Source organism: Scylla paramamosain, chromosome 41 (genome assembly GCF_035594125.1).
Source record: "Scylla paramamosain isolate STU-SP2022 chromosome 41, ASM3559412v1, whole genome shotgun sequence".
In the NCBI taxonomy this organism is placed as follows: Eukaryota; Metazoa; Arthropoda; class Malacostraca; order Decapoda; family Portunidae; genus Scylla; species Scylla paramamosain.
Genome location: NC_087191.1, coordinates 7,114,467 through 7,126,966, shown reverse-complemented (window position 1 = coordinate 7,126,966; position 12,500 = coordinate 7,114,467). Strand labels below are relative to the sequence as shown.

General features: G+C 36.9%; 1 protein-coding gene across 1 annotated transcript in view; it reads right to left on the bottom strand.

Annotated features, from left to right (window-relative positions):
• Window positions 1-187: 187 nt before the first annotated feature.
• The window catches only part of LOC135092955 (mucin-2-like), a 60,367-nt gene continuing 48,054 nt past the window's right edge, over window positions 188-12,500 (bottom strand). The window contains 3 exon segments of the mRNA XM_063991778.1: window positions 188-5,837; window positions 9,925-10,015; window positions 12,080-12,143. Coding sequence (XP_063847848.1) covers window positions 5,778-5,837; window positions 9,925-10,015; window positions 12,080-12,143 — 215 coding nt within the window. The 3' untranslated portion in view covers window positions 188-5,777.

Genomic DNA, 12,500 nt, shown 5'->3' with positions numbered 1-12,500 from the left:
AGTCAACAGGTTAATTACACATGGCACCTGTACCTGTCCTGTGGTTACTTGTAATTGGCATCCCTCCTCTTTATTTTCGTTCTTTAAGTTCGTTTATTTTATCTTTGTTCTTTCGTGTCTTTATTTCCGGTTCTCAAGGTTTTTTTCTAGTTTTGTTCTTTTTTTCGAATCTATTTTTGTAAGTTCGTTTGTTTGCATCCTTATGTTCGGTTCTATGGCTTTTTTTGTTCTAGTTTTGTTCTTTTCTGAGCTTTTCTTTTTGTTCCTCAAGTCTTTTTCTCTACTCTTGTTCTTTTTTTTTCTTTATTTTTGTCTGCAAGCTTCTTCTTTTTTTGTTTTGTTCTTTTCCGTCTGCTGTCTTCGATTTTCAAGCTTTTTTTTTATCTTTATTTTCGGCCTTTCCTTCTACTTTATTATTTTTGGTTTGTAGGCTCTTCTGTTCTACTTTTTTTGTTCTTTCGTATCTTCTCTTAGTTTCTCATTTGTTTTTCTAAGCCACTGTTCAGAAGCATTTCCACTTATCAGACACTTTTTAGCACCCTTCATTACCTTTCTTCCTACTTATCATTGACTTTTACACTTTCTCCTCTTTTCTTCTACTTATTAACCACCTCATAACACTTTTCACAACTCTTTTCCTTCTTCTCAGCCACTTTTAACAATTTCTCCTACTTTTCCCGAACTGTCCGCCACTTTCAAAACACTTCTCTCTTTTCATACTTATCGATCACTTCTTTACAATCCTCACAACTTTTCATCAAGTAACAACACTTAATAAATAATACTATACATCTAATTCAACTGGCTTCCTTTACTTGCCCTCTTCATCTCTTAATATTACGTTTAATATTTCAAACCTCTTTACAGTTTTACACTCCTACCATTCAACAACAAGTAGTATTAATTTTCACAGACTCTCATCCCTCTCTCGTTATTTCACCCCTGTTTCAAATATTAGACCCAAATCGCATCTTATTTCACTTATAATAAGGTGGATGGGAGGGAAGGAGGGGAGAGGAAGGTGGACAGAGAGGAAAGATGGAGGGAGAGGGAGATAGGAATGAAATTTGGAGGGGGCGATGGAGAGAAGGAAGGAAAGGTGGAGGTGGGAGGGAAAGGTAGGGATGGAAGAAGAGAGGGAGGAAATAAGCGAGAAAAGAAAGAAGGAAGGAGGGAAAGATAGAGATGGAAGGGAGGGAAAGGCAGGGATAAAAGAAGAGGGAGGAAATAAACGAGAAAAGAGAGAAGGAAGGAGGAGATCAGTCATTCAATAAGTCAATCAGTCAGTCAGTCAGTCAGTCAGTCAACCAACAACCCCACGTGTGTCTGTTTCTCTTCATTAACAACAAAGGGAATAGAATCCTCTTCTCTACTCTATCTCTCTCTCCTTCTCTCCCTCTCTCCCTCCCCAGCTCGCCCTGATCCTCCTAATTCAGCAAAAAGAGGATTTACTGCTACAAAAACACACAATGGTAGGGAATTGGAAGTCGTTTGTATCACGTTCCACACTTCTGTTGTTCCTTATACTTTGTTCCTCTCGTTGTGAGCTAAAGAGGATTGGATACTCTATGAGGGAAAAAAGGAGAGAAAAAAACACTCTTATTTGAAGGTTTTGAAAAGTTTGGAGTATTTTTTATCCTTTATGTAGACGGAAATTAAATTGTTTTTTTTTTTTATTTTTTATTCCTTTTTCCTACTTTCGATGAAGGAAAAAAAATGTTGTTTGAAGTCTTAAAAAACATGGTAACCTTTTTTAAATCCTATATGTTTGTGGAAATGGGTATTAAACACTTTTCTTTTTTTTTATATGTAAATTATAAGCCTTGTAATTTTTCTACCTTTTTTTTTTTCTCTCTTTTCTTGATCCTCTAATTTAAATGTGAAATAATTAATCCAACACTTAATAAGAACGAAATGTGATCAGTTTTGTGTAGTTTGAAGGAGTCACCAGTTATTCTCGTCTTCATTCGTTTCCCTTTCGTGCTTCTGTGTTTGTTTTCCTTCATTTTGATGTCGTTATGAAAAGAAACTAGTCTGTTGATTCAGTCTCCTTGGAACTGAAGCAAAATAAAGTACATTTTCTCTATTTTACTTCCTTTTTTTCACCACACACACTCACACACACACACACACACACACACACACACACACACACACACACACACACACACACACACACACACACACACACACACACACACACACACACACACACACACACACACACACACAAACAACACTTCAATAAACAACACCCATCTCTTCCAAACCCAATAAAAAGAAAATACATCAACAGGTATTACAAAAAAAGGTACCTGCAGATAACAACACCTGTGAAATACCTGTGTACAAATAGGAGAGTACATGGGGGCTTTAAATGAACCAGTACTAGTAACATACCAACTAGTACCTCTCATTCTAGTACCAGAGCTCCCTTAGTACACCTGGCGAAGTTACCTGATTGTACTAGTGATTAGGAAGACCACAAGGAAAGGCACCTCAGTCTGTACCTTGTGTTATTAACTAGTAAGTAGGCAGTGACATTGGCAGTGCTGGTGGTTGCAGTGACTGGCAGTGGTTTAGTGTAAGGTACTGCATGTATTGTTGTTGTTGTAGTAGTAGTAATAGTAGTAGTAGAGGTGTTGCACTGGAATATATTGCTTGTAGTGGCATTAGTAGTTTCAGTATTGCTGAATGAGGTAGTAGTAGTAGTAGCAATAGTAGTAGTAGTAGTAGTTGTTGTAGTAGTAGCAGTAGTAGTAGCAGTAACAGTAGTGTGACAGCGTGAGTGGCAGTGGTTGCGGCGAGAACAAGGGGTCACATTGCAATAACACCCTAAGGAACACTTGACGTAAACACCAAAATTATATATACAAAGGAGACAACCGTCATCAAATAGAGGACCGCCATTACAACCGCCATTAGCGAGGTCGTTCGATAGTCAGCTGATGGTGATGATGGCGTGATGACCTTCACAAAAAAATCTTAAAAAAAAAAAAAAAAAAAAAAAAAAAAAAAAGGAATCACCACCGTCACCACTCCAGGCATCACCAAAAAATGACACCACAAAAATATTACCCTAAAAAAAAAAAGAGAGAGAGAGAGAGAAAGGGAAAAAAGTAATGGTGATAATATAAACAACAATACCTTTTTTTTGCAATTAACCTAAAAAACCGTAAATATTTCCTCGACTCTCTCTCTCTCTCTCTCTCTCTCTCTCTCTCTCTCTCTCTCTCTCTCTCTCTCTCTCTCTCTCTCTCTCTCTCTCTCTCTCTCTCATATACAGAAAAGTCACTTAAACCAAAAAAAAGACCCAAAATTTACATAGCCACAATTTTAGAGCGAAAGGACAGGAACGGGTGAACTTACTATATTTACAGCGAGAAAACGAAAAAAACAACGTGAACCCAGAGAGAGAGAGAGAGAGAGAGAGAGAGAGAGACGCATGGGAGCACAAGGCAGAAGTGAAGGGCCACTAAGAATAAGGATTAATGATAGGAGGACACGAGGAGAAGGAGGAGAAGGAAAAGGAGGAGGAGAAGGAGGAGGAGGAGGAGGAGGTGGAGGAGGAGGAGATAGACAAAGGAAGAACAAGCAACAGCAGCAGACTTGTTTTCCCTGACGAGACTCTTTTGATAAGCTCCTCTATTTTAATCCAGTGAGAGGAGGAGGAGGAGGAAGATGAGGAGGAGGAGGAGGAGGAGGAGGAGGAGGAGGAGGAGGAGGAGAAGGAGGAGGAAGATGAAAAAGAAAAGGGGGATAAAAAGGAGGAGGAGGAGAAAAGAAACAAATCTCTTTACCTCAATAAAAAAAAATAAATAAGCAAGATTACAAAAATTAAGAATAGGGAGCAAGAAGAACAAGAAGAAGAAGAAGAGGAACAAGAAGAAGAAGAAGAAGAAGAAGAAGAAGAAGAAGAGGAACAAAAAGAACAATATTAAAACTCGTACTCAACAATTCCAACTCCTTAGAAAAATAATAAAGGTTAATGGAAAGCAACAACAATAAAAAATAGAAAAGAAAAAGAAGAGGAGGAGGAGGAAGAAGAAGAAGAAGAAGAAGAAGAAGAAGAAGAAGAAGAAGAAGAAGAAGAAGAAGAAGAAGAAGAAGACTAATAACAAAACTCCTTCCAAGTAAATCCCAGCAACAAAAAAGGAAGACAAAAAAGAGGATTAAGATAACAGGACAAGAAGATTACAGTACAAGAGAGAGAGAGAGAGAGAGAGAGAGAGAGAGAGAGAGAGAGAGAGAGAGAGAGAGAGAGAGAGAGAGACATAGACACAAAAAAAAATGTACACCACCAGAAATACACAGGAAATCCACCCTTCCTCTCTCTCTCTCTCTCTCTCTCTCTCTCTCTCTCTCTCTCTCTCTCTCTCTCTCTCTCTCTCTCTCTCTCTCTCTCTCTCTCTCTCTCTCTCTCTCTCTCTAACTAACTCTCACCCACACGTGTCATGGCCAAGGTGAGTCAGTCGTGCCAACACCAGGAGGCGAGTGGAGGTGTAATCAGGCAGAGGCAGGTGTGCAGGGACAGGTGTGGAGGGCAGGTGTGGAGGGCAGGTGTGGAGGGGCAGGTGTGGAGGTGAGGGAAGTCTAATCTCGCCGTAGGATTCCTTGGGGAGTTGAGAAATCCGGTGCAGGACTTTACCCTCACCTCTCCCTTCCTCTCTCCTTTCTCTCCTCTCTCTCTCTCTCTCTCTCTCCTTTCTCTCTCTCTCTCTCTCTCTCTCTCTCTCTCTCTCTCTCTCTCTCTCTCTCTCTCTCTCTCTCTCTCTCTCTCTCTCTCTACACTTCTGCTCTCCTTTCTCTTCTCTTTTCCTCATTTTGTATATTTTTTCCTACTTCTTTTTCTCTTTTTCTTACTTTTCTTCTTTTTATCCACCTCTGTTCTTTTTTTCCTTTTCTCTTTACCCTTTCTTGCTTTCTCTCTCTCTCTCTCCATCTCTGGTCTCCTTTCTCCTCGCTCTTTCTCTCCCTCCATCCTTCACTTTCTCATCCTTTTCCATTTTTTTCCCTCCCTCTCTTTCTTCCTCTCTGCTTCTCTTCTCGTTTCTCTCTCCCTCTGTCCTTCACCTCCTCTTCCTCCTTTTCTACTTTTTTTTTCCTTTTGATATACGAATTCAATTTTCCGTGGTTGTTTTTTTCCCTCTTCTTTTTTTCTCCTATTCTCTTTTTTTCTTCTCTTTTTCTCTTTTTTTGTTTTCCTCTTTTTCCTACTTTTCATTCTTTTGTCTTTTTGTTTCTTCATTTTCCCTTCTTTCTTCTGCTTTGTCTTCTTCTCTCTATTTTCTTTTATTGTCTTTCATTTCTCTTTCCTTTCTCTTCCCCCTCCTTTTATCTTCCTTCGTTCTTCTTTTCTTACCTTGTTAAACATTCTTGTCCTTTTCTGTTTCCTATTTTCTCTCATTTTCTCTTCTCTCCTTCCTTCATCACTAAGTTTTATCACTTCCTTCATTCTTTTTGTATTCACTCTACATTTTTTTTATCTTCTTCATCCTTACCTATTTCCTTCCTTCCTTCTTTCAATGCAAACTAATTTATATCACTTCTTTCATTCTTTTCTTCTGCCTTTCTCATCAGTAAATTCTCTACATATAAATTATCTTCCTTTCCTTCCCTTCTCTTTCCTTCCTTCCTTCCTTCTATCCTTCCTTTTTCCTTCATTCTTTTTCCTTCAGCTTTTCATGATTGCTAATTCTACACATCTTCCTTCCTTCCTTCCTTCCTTCCTTCCTTCCATCTTTGCTTCCTTCGTGACAGGTGTGGGCAGGTGTGGATCAGGCAGTCTTGCAAGGGGGCTGCGGCGCTCTGTATTTTTTACTAGGCCGCTTCGTAGGCTGTAAAAAGAGAAAAAGAATAGGCCTATATATTACCTACATACATACAATTACACACACACACACACACACACACACACACACACACACACAACTTTCCATTCAAGATTCGTAAAAGTAATTGATATGTGCTAATTCTCTCTCTCTCTCTCTCTCTCTCTCTCTCTCTCTCTCTCTCTCTCTCTCTCTCTCTCTCTCTCTCTCTCTCTCTCTCTCTCTCTCTCTCTCTCTCTCTCTCTCTCCCCTTTATCACCTCATATGTCTAGGTGAAGGTGGTTTGGTGTTGATGGGACAGGTGAGTTAATGAGAAGTAACAGGTAAGGTGATATGAAACCTTTCCCCTCGCTCCTTCCTTCCTTCCTTCCTTCCTTCCTTCTTTCCTTCCTTTAGTCACTTGTTTTATTTTTTCTTCTCTACGTCTTTGCTTTGTTCTGTTTTGTGTTATTTTTGTTGTTTTTTTTCGATGTTTTGTTTCGTCCTCTTTTTTTTTTTTTTTTACTCCTGATCTTTTTTTTTTCTCTCTTCCGTCCTTCCTCTCTTCTTACCGTGAGTTTTCTTCCTCTTTCTTTCCTTCTTTCACGTTCTTTATTTTATATCTACCTCCATTTTAGCTACTACTACCACTACTACTACTACTACTACTACTACTACTACTACTACTACTATTACTACTACTACTACTACTACTGATGCTGCTACAACCAATAGTAGTAGTAGTAGTAGTAGTAGTAGTAGTAGTAGTAGTAGTAGTAGTAGTAGTAGTAGTAGTAGTAGTAGTAGTAGTAGTAGTAGTAGTAGTAGTAGTAGTAATAGTAGTAGTAGTAGTAGTAGTAGTAGTAGTAGTAGTAGTAGTAGTAGTACAAACAGATAGAAAGAGTTTACAGGATCATTTTTCTTGATTCTTATCTCTTCTTCTCTTTCTTATCATTTGTCTTCCTCTTCCGAGTTTCCGTGAAGGGAGGAATGGCGAAATTGTCGAGGAGGAGGAGGAGGAGGAGGAGGAGGAGGAGGAATATTGTGACAAGAAGAAAGAGGAGAAATGAGAAAAGAGGAAGGATGATGGTAGAGAAGGAAGAGGAGAAGGAGGAGGATGAAAGTGAGAAAAGAGGGAGAATGAAATAGAAGAAGAAGAATATGGTGATGATGATGATGAAAGAGGAGGAGAAGGAGATGGAAAAATGGAGAAAATGAGAATAGGAAAGAGAATGAGATGGAGAAGTGAGAGGAGGAGGAGAAGGAGGAGAAGAAGGAGAGTAGTTAGAATGTATGAATGGAAATGAATATTATAATTATCAGTTAAAACACACACACACACACACACACACACACACACACACACACACACACACACACACACACACACACACACAGAAGAGCGTTTAACAAGCCAAGCACCGGGACAATTCAACATTAATTACAGAACAAACACAATTCCATAATGAAGCAGGAGCATTAGTCACTCCTGAACAGTTTGTACGAGATTATACTTTATTTTGATCCACAACTTTGTAAATCACAGGAAAGTAAGTGATAAGATATGCACACACACACACACACACACACACACACACACACACACACACAAAAAAAAAAAAAAAATGTTACTCGCAAGAATTGTTCAGTTATTTTCCTCTTATTACTATTTTTTTTTACTCGTCTTTTTTGAAATGCATAAAAGTAAGAGAAAAAATAATATTCTTCACTTCGTAGCAACTCTTGTTTCTGTTTTACTTCGTTTTTTTTTTTTTTGATGACTGTTTTGTTCAATGTAAAAAAAAATAAATAATAATAAAAAATCTTACCTCCCCAAAAATGTTAGTCACTCCAGAATTTTCCACGTTAGTTTTCTGTTACTTCCTTTGACTTAACTTTGTAAATTGCAGAATAAAAAGTACTTGATGAATTATTAGTCTCTGGTTCACACAAGTTCTGGTATTTTTACTACTCAGAAAAGTAATAATAATAATAAAAAGTACTGAAAAAAAATATTAGTCACTCCTCAACAACCCTCTGTATTAGTGTTGTTATGATCTGTTTAGTTCATTCCTTGTTCTAATTTCTACTCACAAGCTTGTAAATTGCAGGGAAGTAATGAAAAGACAAGCACCAGCAATGTATTACCCAACTCCTTAACCTTTCATTGTTAGTTTTTCTTTCTTTTCTCTTAATATTACTCAACTTTTTAAAATTGGAGAAATAATAAAAAAGAAAACACAAAAAAATATTAGCCACTCCCTAAACTTTAATTGTTAGTTGTTTTAATGTAAATTGCAGAAAAGTAATTAATGAAAAGACAAAAAAAAATAGAAAATAAATAAATGAAAACATGTTAGTCACCCCTTAACTTTATACTGTTAGTTTTCTTTTCTTACTTTTATACACAACTTTGTAAATTGCAAGAAAATAATGAAAAAAAAAATAAATAAAAAATGCTAGTCACCCCTTAACTTTATACTGTTAGTTTTCTTTGTCTTCTTATTTTTTACTCACAACTTTTGTAAATTGCAGAGAAGTAATGAAAAAAAAAAAAAAAAAAAAGAGCACACGAAAAACATGTTAGTCACCCCTTAACTTTATAATGCTAGTTTTCTTTTTTCTTATTTTTTTTACTCACAACTTTGTAAATTGCAGAGAAGTGAGAGTGGTTGTTGTGGACATGCTGAAGGTTAACACTTAGCGAAGGTAGCGCTTCTGGAACAGACAGACAGACAGACAGTCAGGGCAGGGCCGAGAACATGGAAAGGGTTGCTTATTGACATGCTTCTACACTCTCTCTCTCTCTCTCTCTCTCTCTCTCTCTCTCTCTCTCTCTCTCTCTCTCTCTCTCTCTCTCTCTCTCTCTCTCTCTGTTATGTTATTTTTTTTTCTTTTTTCCATTTTGATGTTAATTTTGTGTTAGTTTTTATGTTTTATTTTTCTTCTTCTTTCAGGCACGATGCAATGTGTGTGTGTGTGTGTGTGTATGTGTGTGTGTGTGTGTGTGTGTGTGTGTGTGTGTGTGTGTGTGTGTGTGTGTGTGTGTGTGTGTGTGTGTGTGTGTGTGTGTGTGTGTGTGTGTGTGTGTGTGTGTGTGTGTGTGTGTGTGTGTGTGTGTGTGTGTGTGTGTGTGTGTGTGTGCAAAATTATTGTCATTAGCTTTATTATTCAAATAAAATCTGTGTGTGTGTGTGTGTGTGTGTGTGTGTGTGTGTGTGTGTTAATCAATTATTATCATTACATACATTCATTAAGCATACAAACAATGAAAGAAAGAATAATGAAAGCAAAATTAAGTAAAATATATATCCACAAAACTGACAAAAGAAAAAAATAATAACAATGAAAAAAAAATGCATGAGAAAAACAAAACTAAATAAAAAAAACTAAAACACAAATATACATAAAAAAAAGAATACACTATAAAAAAATCAGTTAAAAAAAATAATAAATCGAACATAAACAAATAAGAAAATAAATAAAAAAAATCAAAATTGAAACATTTAGAAAAAAAAAACGAGTATTAAAACTGTAAAGGTAAATCAAGGTAGGACATTAATTAATTACTAGTCCAGTTACCTGCTAAACTCACCTGTGAACACCTGAATGACTTGGGGTTCCGGGAAACGTGAGGACAGGTGGGTGAAGGTGAATTGGGGACTACAAAGGAACACAAAGAAAGAACAAGGAGCAGCAGACTTTTGTTCCTCGCCCCCAAGAAAGAGTATGAGGAGGAGGAGGAGGAGGAGGAGGTTAAAGAGATATAAAGTGAAGAAAGAGAAGTGGAGGAGGAAGAGGAGGGCGAAGGAGACGTGGAAGGAGGAGGGGGAGAAGGAGAATGAAGCAGACATGGAAGGAGGAGGAGGAGGAGGAAGGACTCACAGCAGGAGGACGCGTAGGAGGAGGAAATTAAGGATGACAGGGGAGACGAAGGATATAGGATAGGAGGAGGAGGAGGAGGAGGAAGCAGAAGAAGAAGAAAAAAAAGAAAAGGAGGAGGAGGAGGAATAGGAAAACACGAGGAAAGAAAACCCAGAAATAAAAGAAGAAAAAACAAACAAAACAGAGAGAGAGAGAGAGAGAGAGAGAGGGGGGGGGCGGGATGACTTACCATATAAGCTAGAGAGGCTGACGAAAATGTATCAGCAATGTTGAACTGTCGAGTGGGAGAGTGGAGGTCGAGGAGGGAGCCCCACGCGTCACTGAGAGAGAGAGAGAGAGAGAGAGAGAGAGAGAGAGAGAGAGAGAGAGAGAGAGAGAGAGAGAGAGAGAGAGAGAGAGAGAGTTATAATTAGCCTCAAGATTTCTTCATCCCAAATATGTCATTAATTAAAAGCATATTTGCCCAGTGATGTCATTTCTCCCTCATAATGAAGGCTGTGTTGCGCCATTCTTTTCTTTCTTTTCTTTCTTTTCCCCTCCTTCATACATTCTTTTCCTGTCTTACCTCACTCACTACATTTATTTATTATTTGTTTTTATTCTTTTATTTCCTCATTCTGCTTATTATTTTTTTCTTTCTCTTGTTCAATAATTTTCTTTTCTCGTAATTTGTGGTCTCATTTCATTGTTGTTGTTTTTTCTCTTATCTTTTCCTAAATTCTACATTTTCTTCGTTTTTTTTCGTAATTGTCTCGTTTCAATAATTTTATCATTCATTATTATTTTGTTTTGTACCTATATTTTCCTTTCTTTCCTCTCTTTTCGTATCTATTCCTTTTCGTTTTCTTTATAATCTCATTTTATTTATTTTCTTATTTATTTTGATTGTTTTGTTGACGCCTATCTTCTTTTCCTGTCATTTTCTTGTCTTTTCCTGTCATTTCCTATCTTTTCTTCTTCTTCCGGCTTATTATTTCTCTCAGTCTTTCATTCCGTTTCTTTATTAAAATTTGTGTTAATTTTGGTTTTAAATTCTCTTATATATTTTAAGTAAATATCAAACACTAATGCTTTACACAAAAATTAACAAGCGAAATTAACCTTAATATATTTTCTCACAATTTCAAGCAGTGATACTTCATTTTATATATATATATATATATATATATATATATATATATATATATATATATATATATATATATATATATATATATATATATATATATATATATATATATATATATATATATATATATATATATATATATATATATATATATATATATATATATATATATATATATATATATATATATATATAAAGGTGTGATATTTCTTTTAATTTCAGACTAATTTTCTTTCATTCCTCTGCCATCTGTCATCAATTACTTAACACAACTTGTAATATATTTTACCTTTAAATTCCAAACAGTGATACTTCATATAAAATAGAATAAAAAAATGTAAATATTTGTTTTCATTCCAGACTATTTCTTCTTTCATCCTTCCCTCGCGTGTCTTATCACAACAACCTGTCTTAATACAACTTTTGATGTATTTTATTTTTCCTTTAATTTCTTATCAGTGGCACTTCACATAGACAAAAAAAAAAAAGATAAATATTTCTTTTCATTTCAAACTACTCTCTTTCATCCTTCCCTTACGTTATCAATTACTCAGCACGCCTCTCCTTGCCAACTCACCTCATTAATATACCTGACAATAAAACTACCTGTGTGTGATTAATTAGTTGTTATTTTTTACTCCTACTCCTACATGAACCTTTTATCTAATTAGCTCTTCACCTGTGCCTTACCTGGGGCCGCCTAGACACAGGTACTCACGCCCACACACACAGGTAGTTTGTTTTTCTTACCTTTAATTAACTTGGAGCGTTCGCATTGTATTGTATTGTACCTGTGCTGTATTGCACCTGTGCTAATTTGCTGTTTGATTGCTGTTATCTTTTCATTGATAGAGTTTATGATTTTTCTCTTTTTTTTGTTAGTTTTTCTTTTCTCTTGTTCTTTCTTTATCTGTCTTCCTTTTGTTCTCTCTTTCGCTATTTCTTTCACTTTTTCTTAATCTTTCGTTTTTTTCGTTTTTTTTTTACTTATTTTTCGCTCTTCCTTCCTTTTATTTCCTTTCTTCCTCCCTTCATTTATTTCATTCTTTCCCTTTTCTTTCATTCGTTCGTTCATTCATTCGTCATCCCACACCTGCCATCCCACACCTGCCATTCCACACCTGCCATCCCACACCTGTCATCCCACACCTGCCATCCCACACCTGTCATCCCACACCTGCCATCCCACACCTGTCATCCCACACCTGCCATCCCACACCTGTCATCCCACACCTGTCATTCCACACCTGCTCACCTGGTTGTGTAGAGGGAGGTGGGTCTTGCTCGACTCACGCTTCGTTCTCTGTATCTGACTCCGCCTGATGATGAAAAGAGCATTATTATTTTCTCTCTCTCTCTCTCTCTCTCTCTCTCTCTCTCTCTCTCTCTCTCTCTCTCTCTCTCTCTCTCTCTCTCTCTCTCTCTCTCTCTCTCTCTCTCTCTCTCTCTCTCTCTCTCTCTCTCTCTCTCTCTCTCTCTCTCTCTCTCTCTCTCTCTCTCTCTCTTTCAGGATAAGATTAAGGCTCGCAATCTGATGTGAGTGAAGGTGACAAGGTGAGAAAAGCTTGAGAGAGAGAGAGAGAGAGAGAGAGAGAGAGAGAGAGAGAGAGAGAGAGAGAGAGAGAGAGAGAGAGAGAGAGAGAGAGAGGTTAGATTGTGCATAACTAAAGAGATTA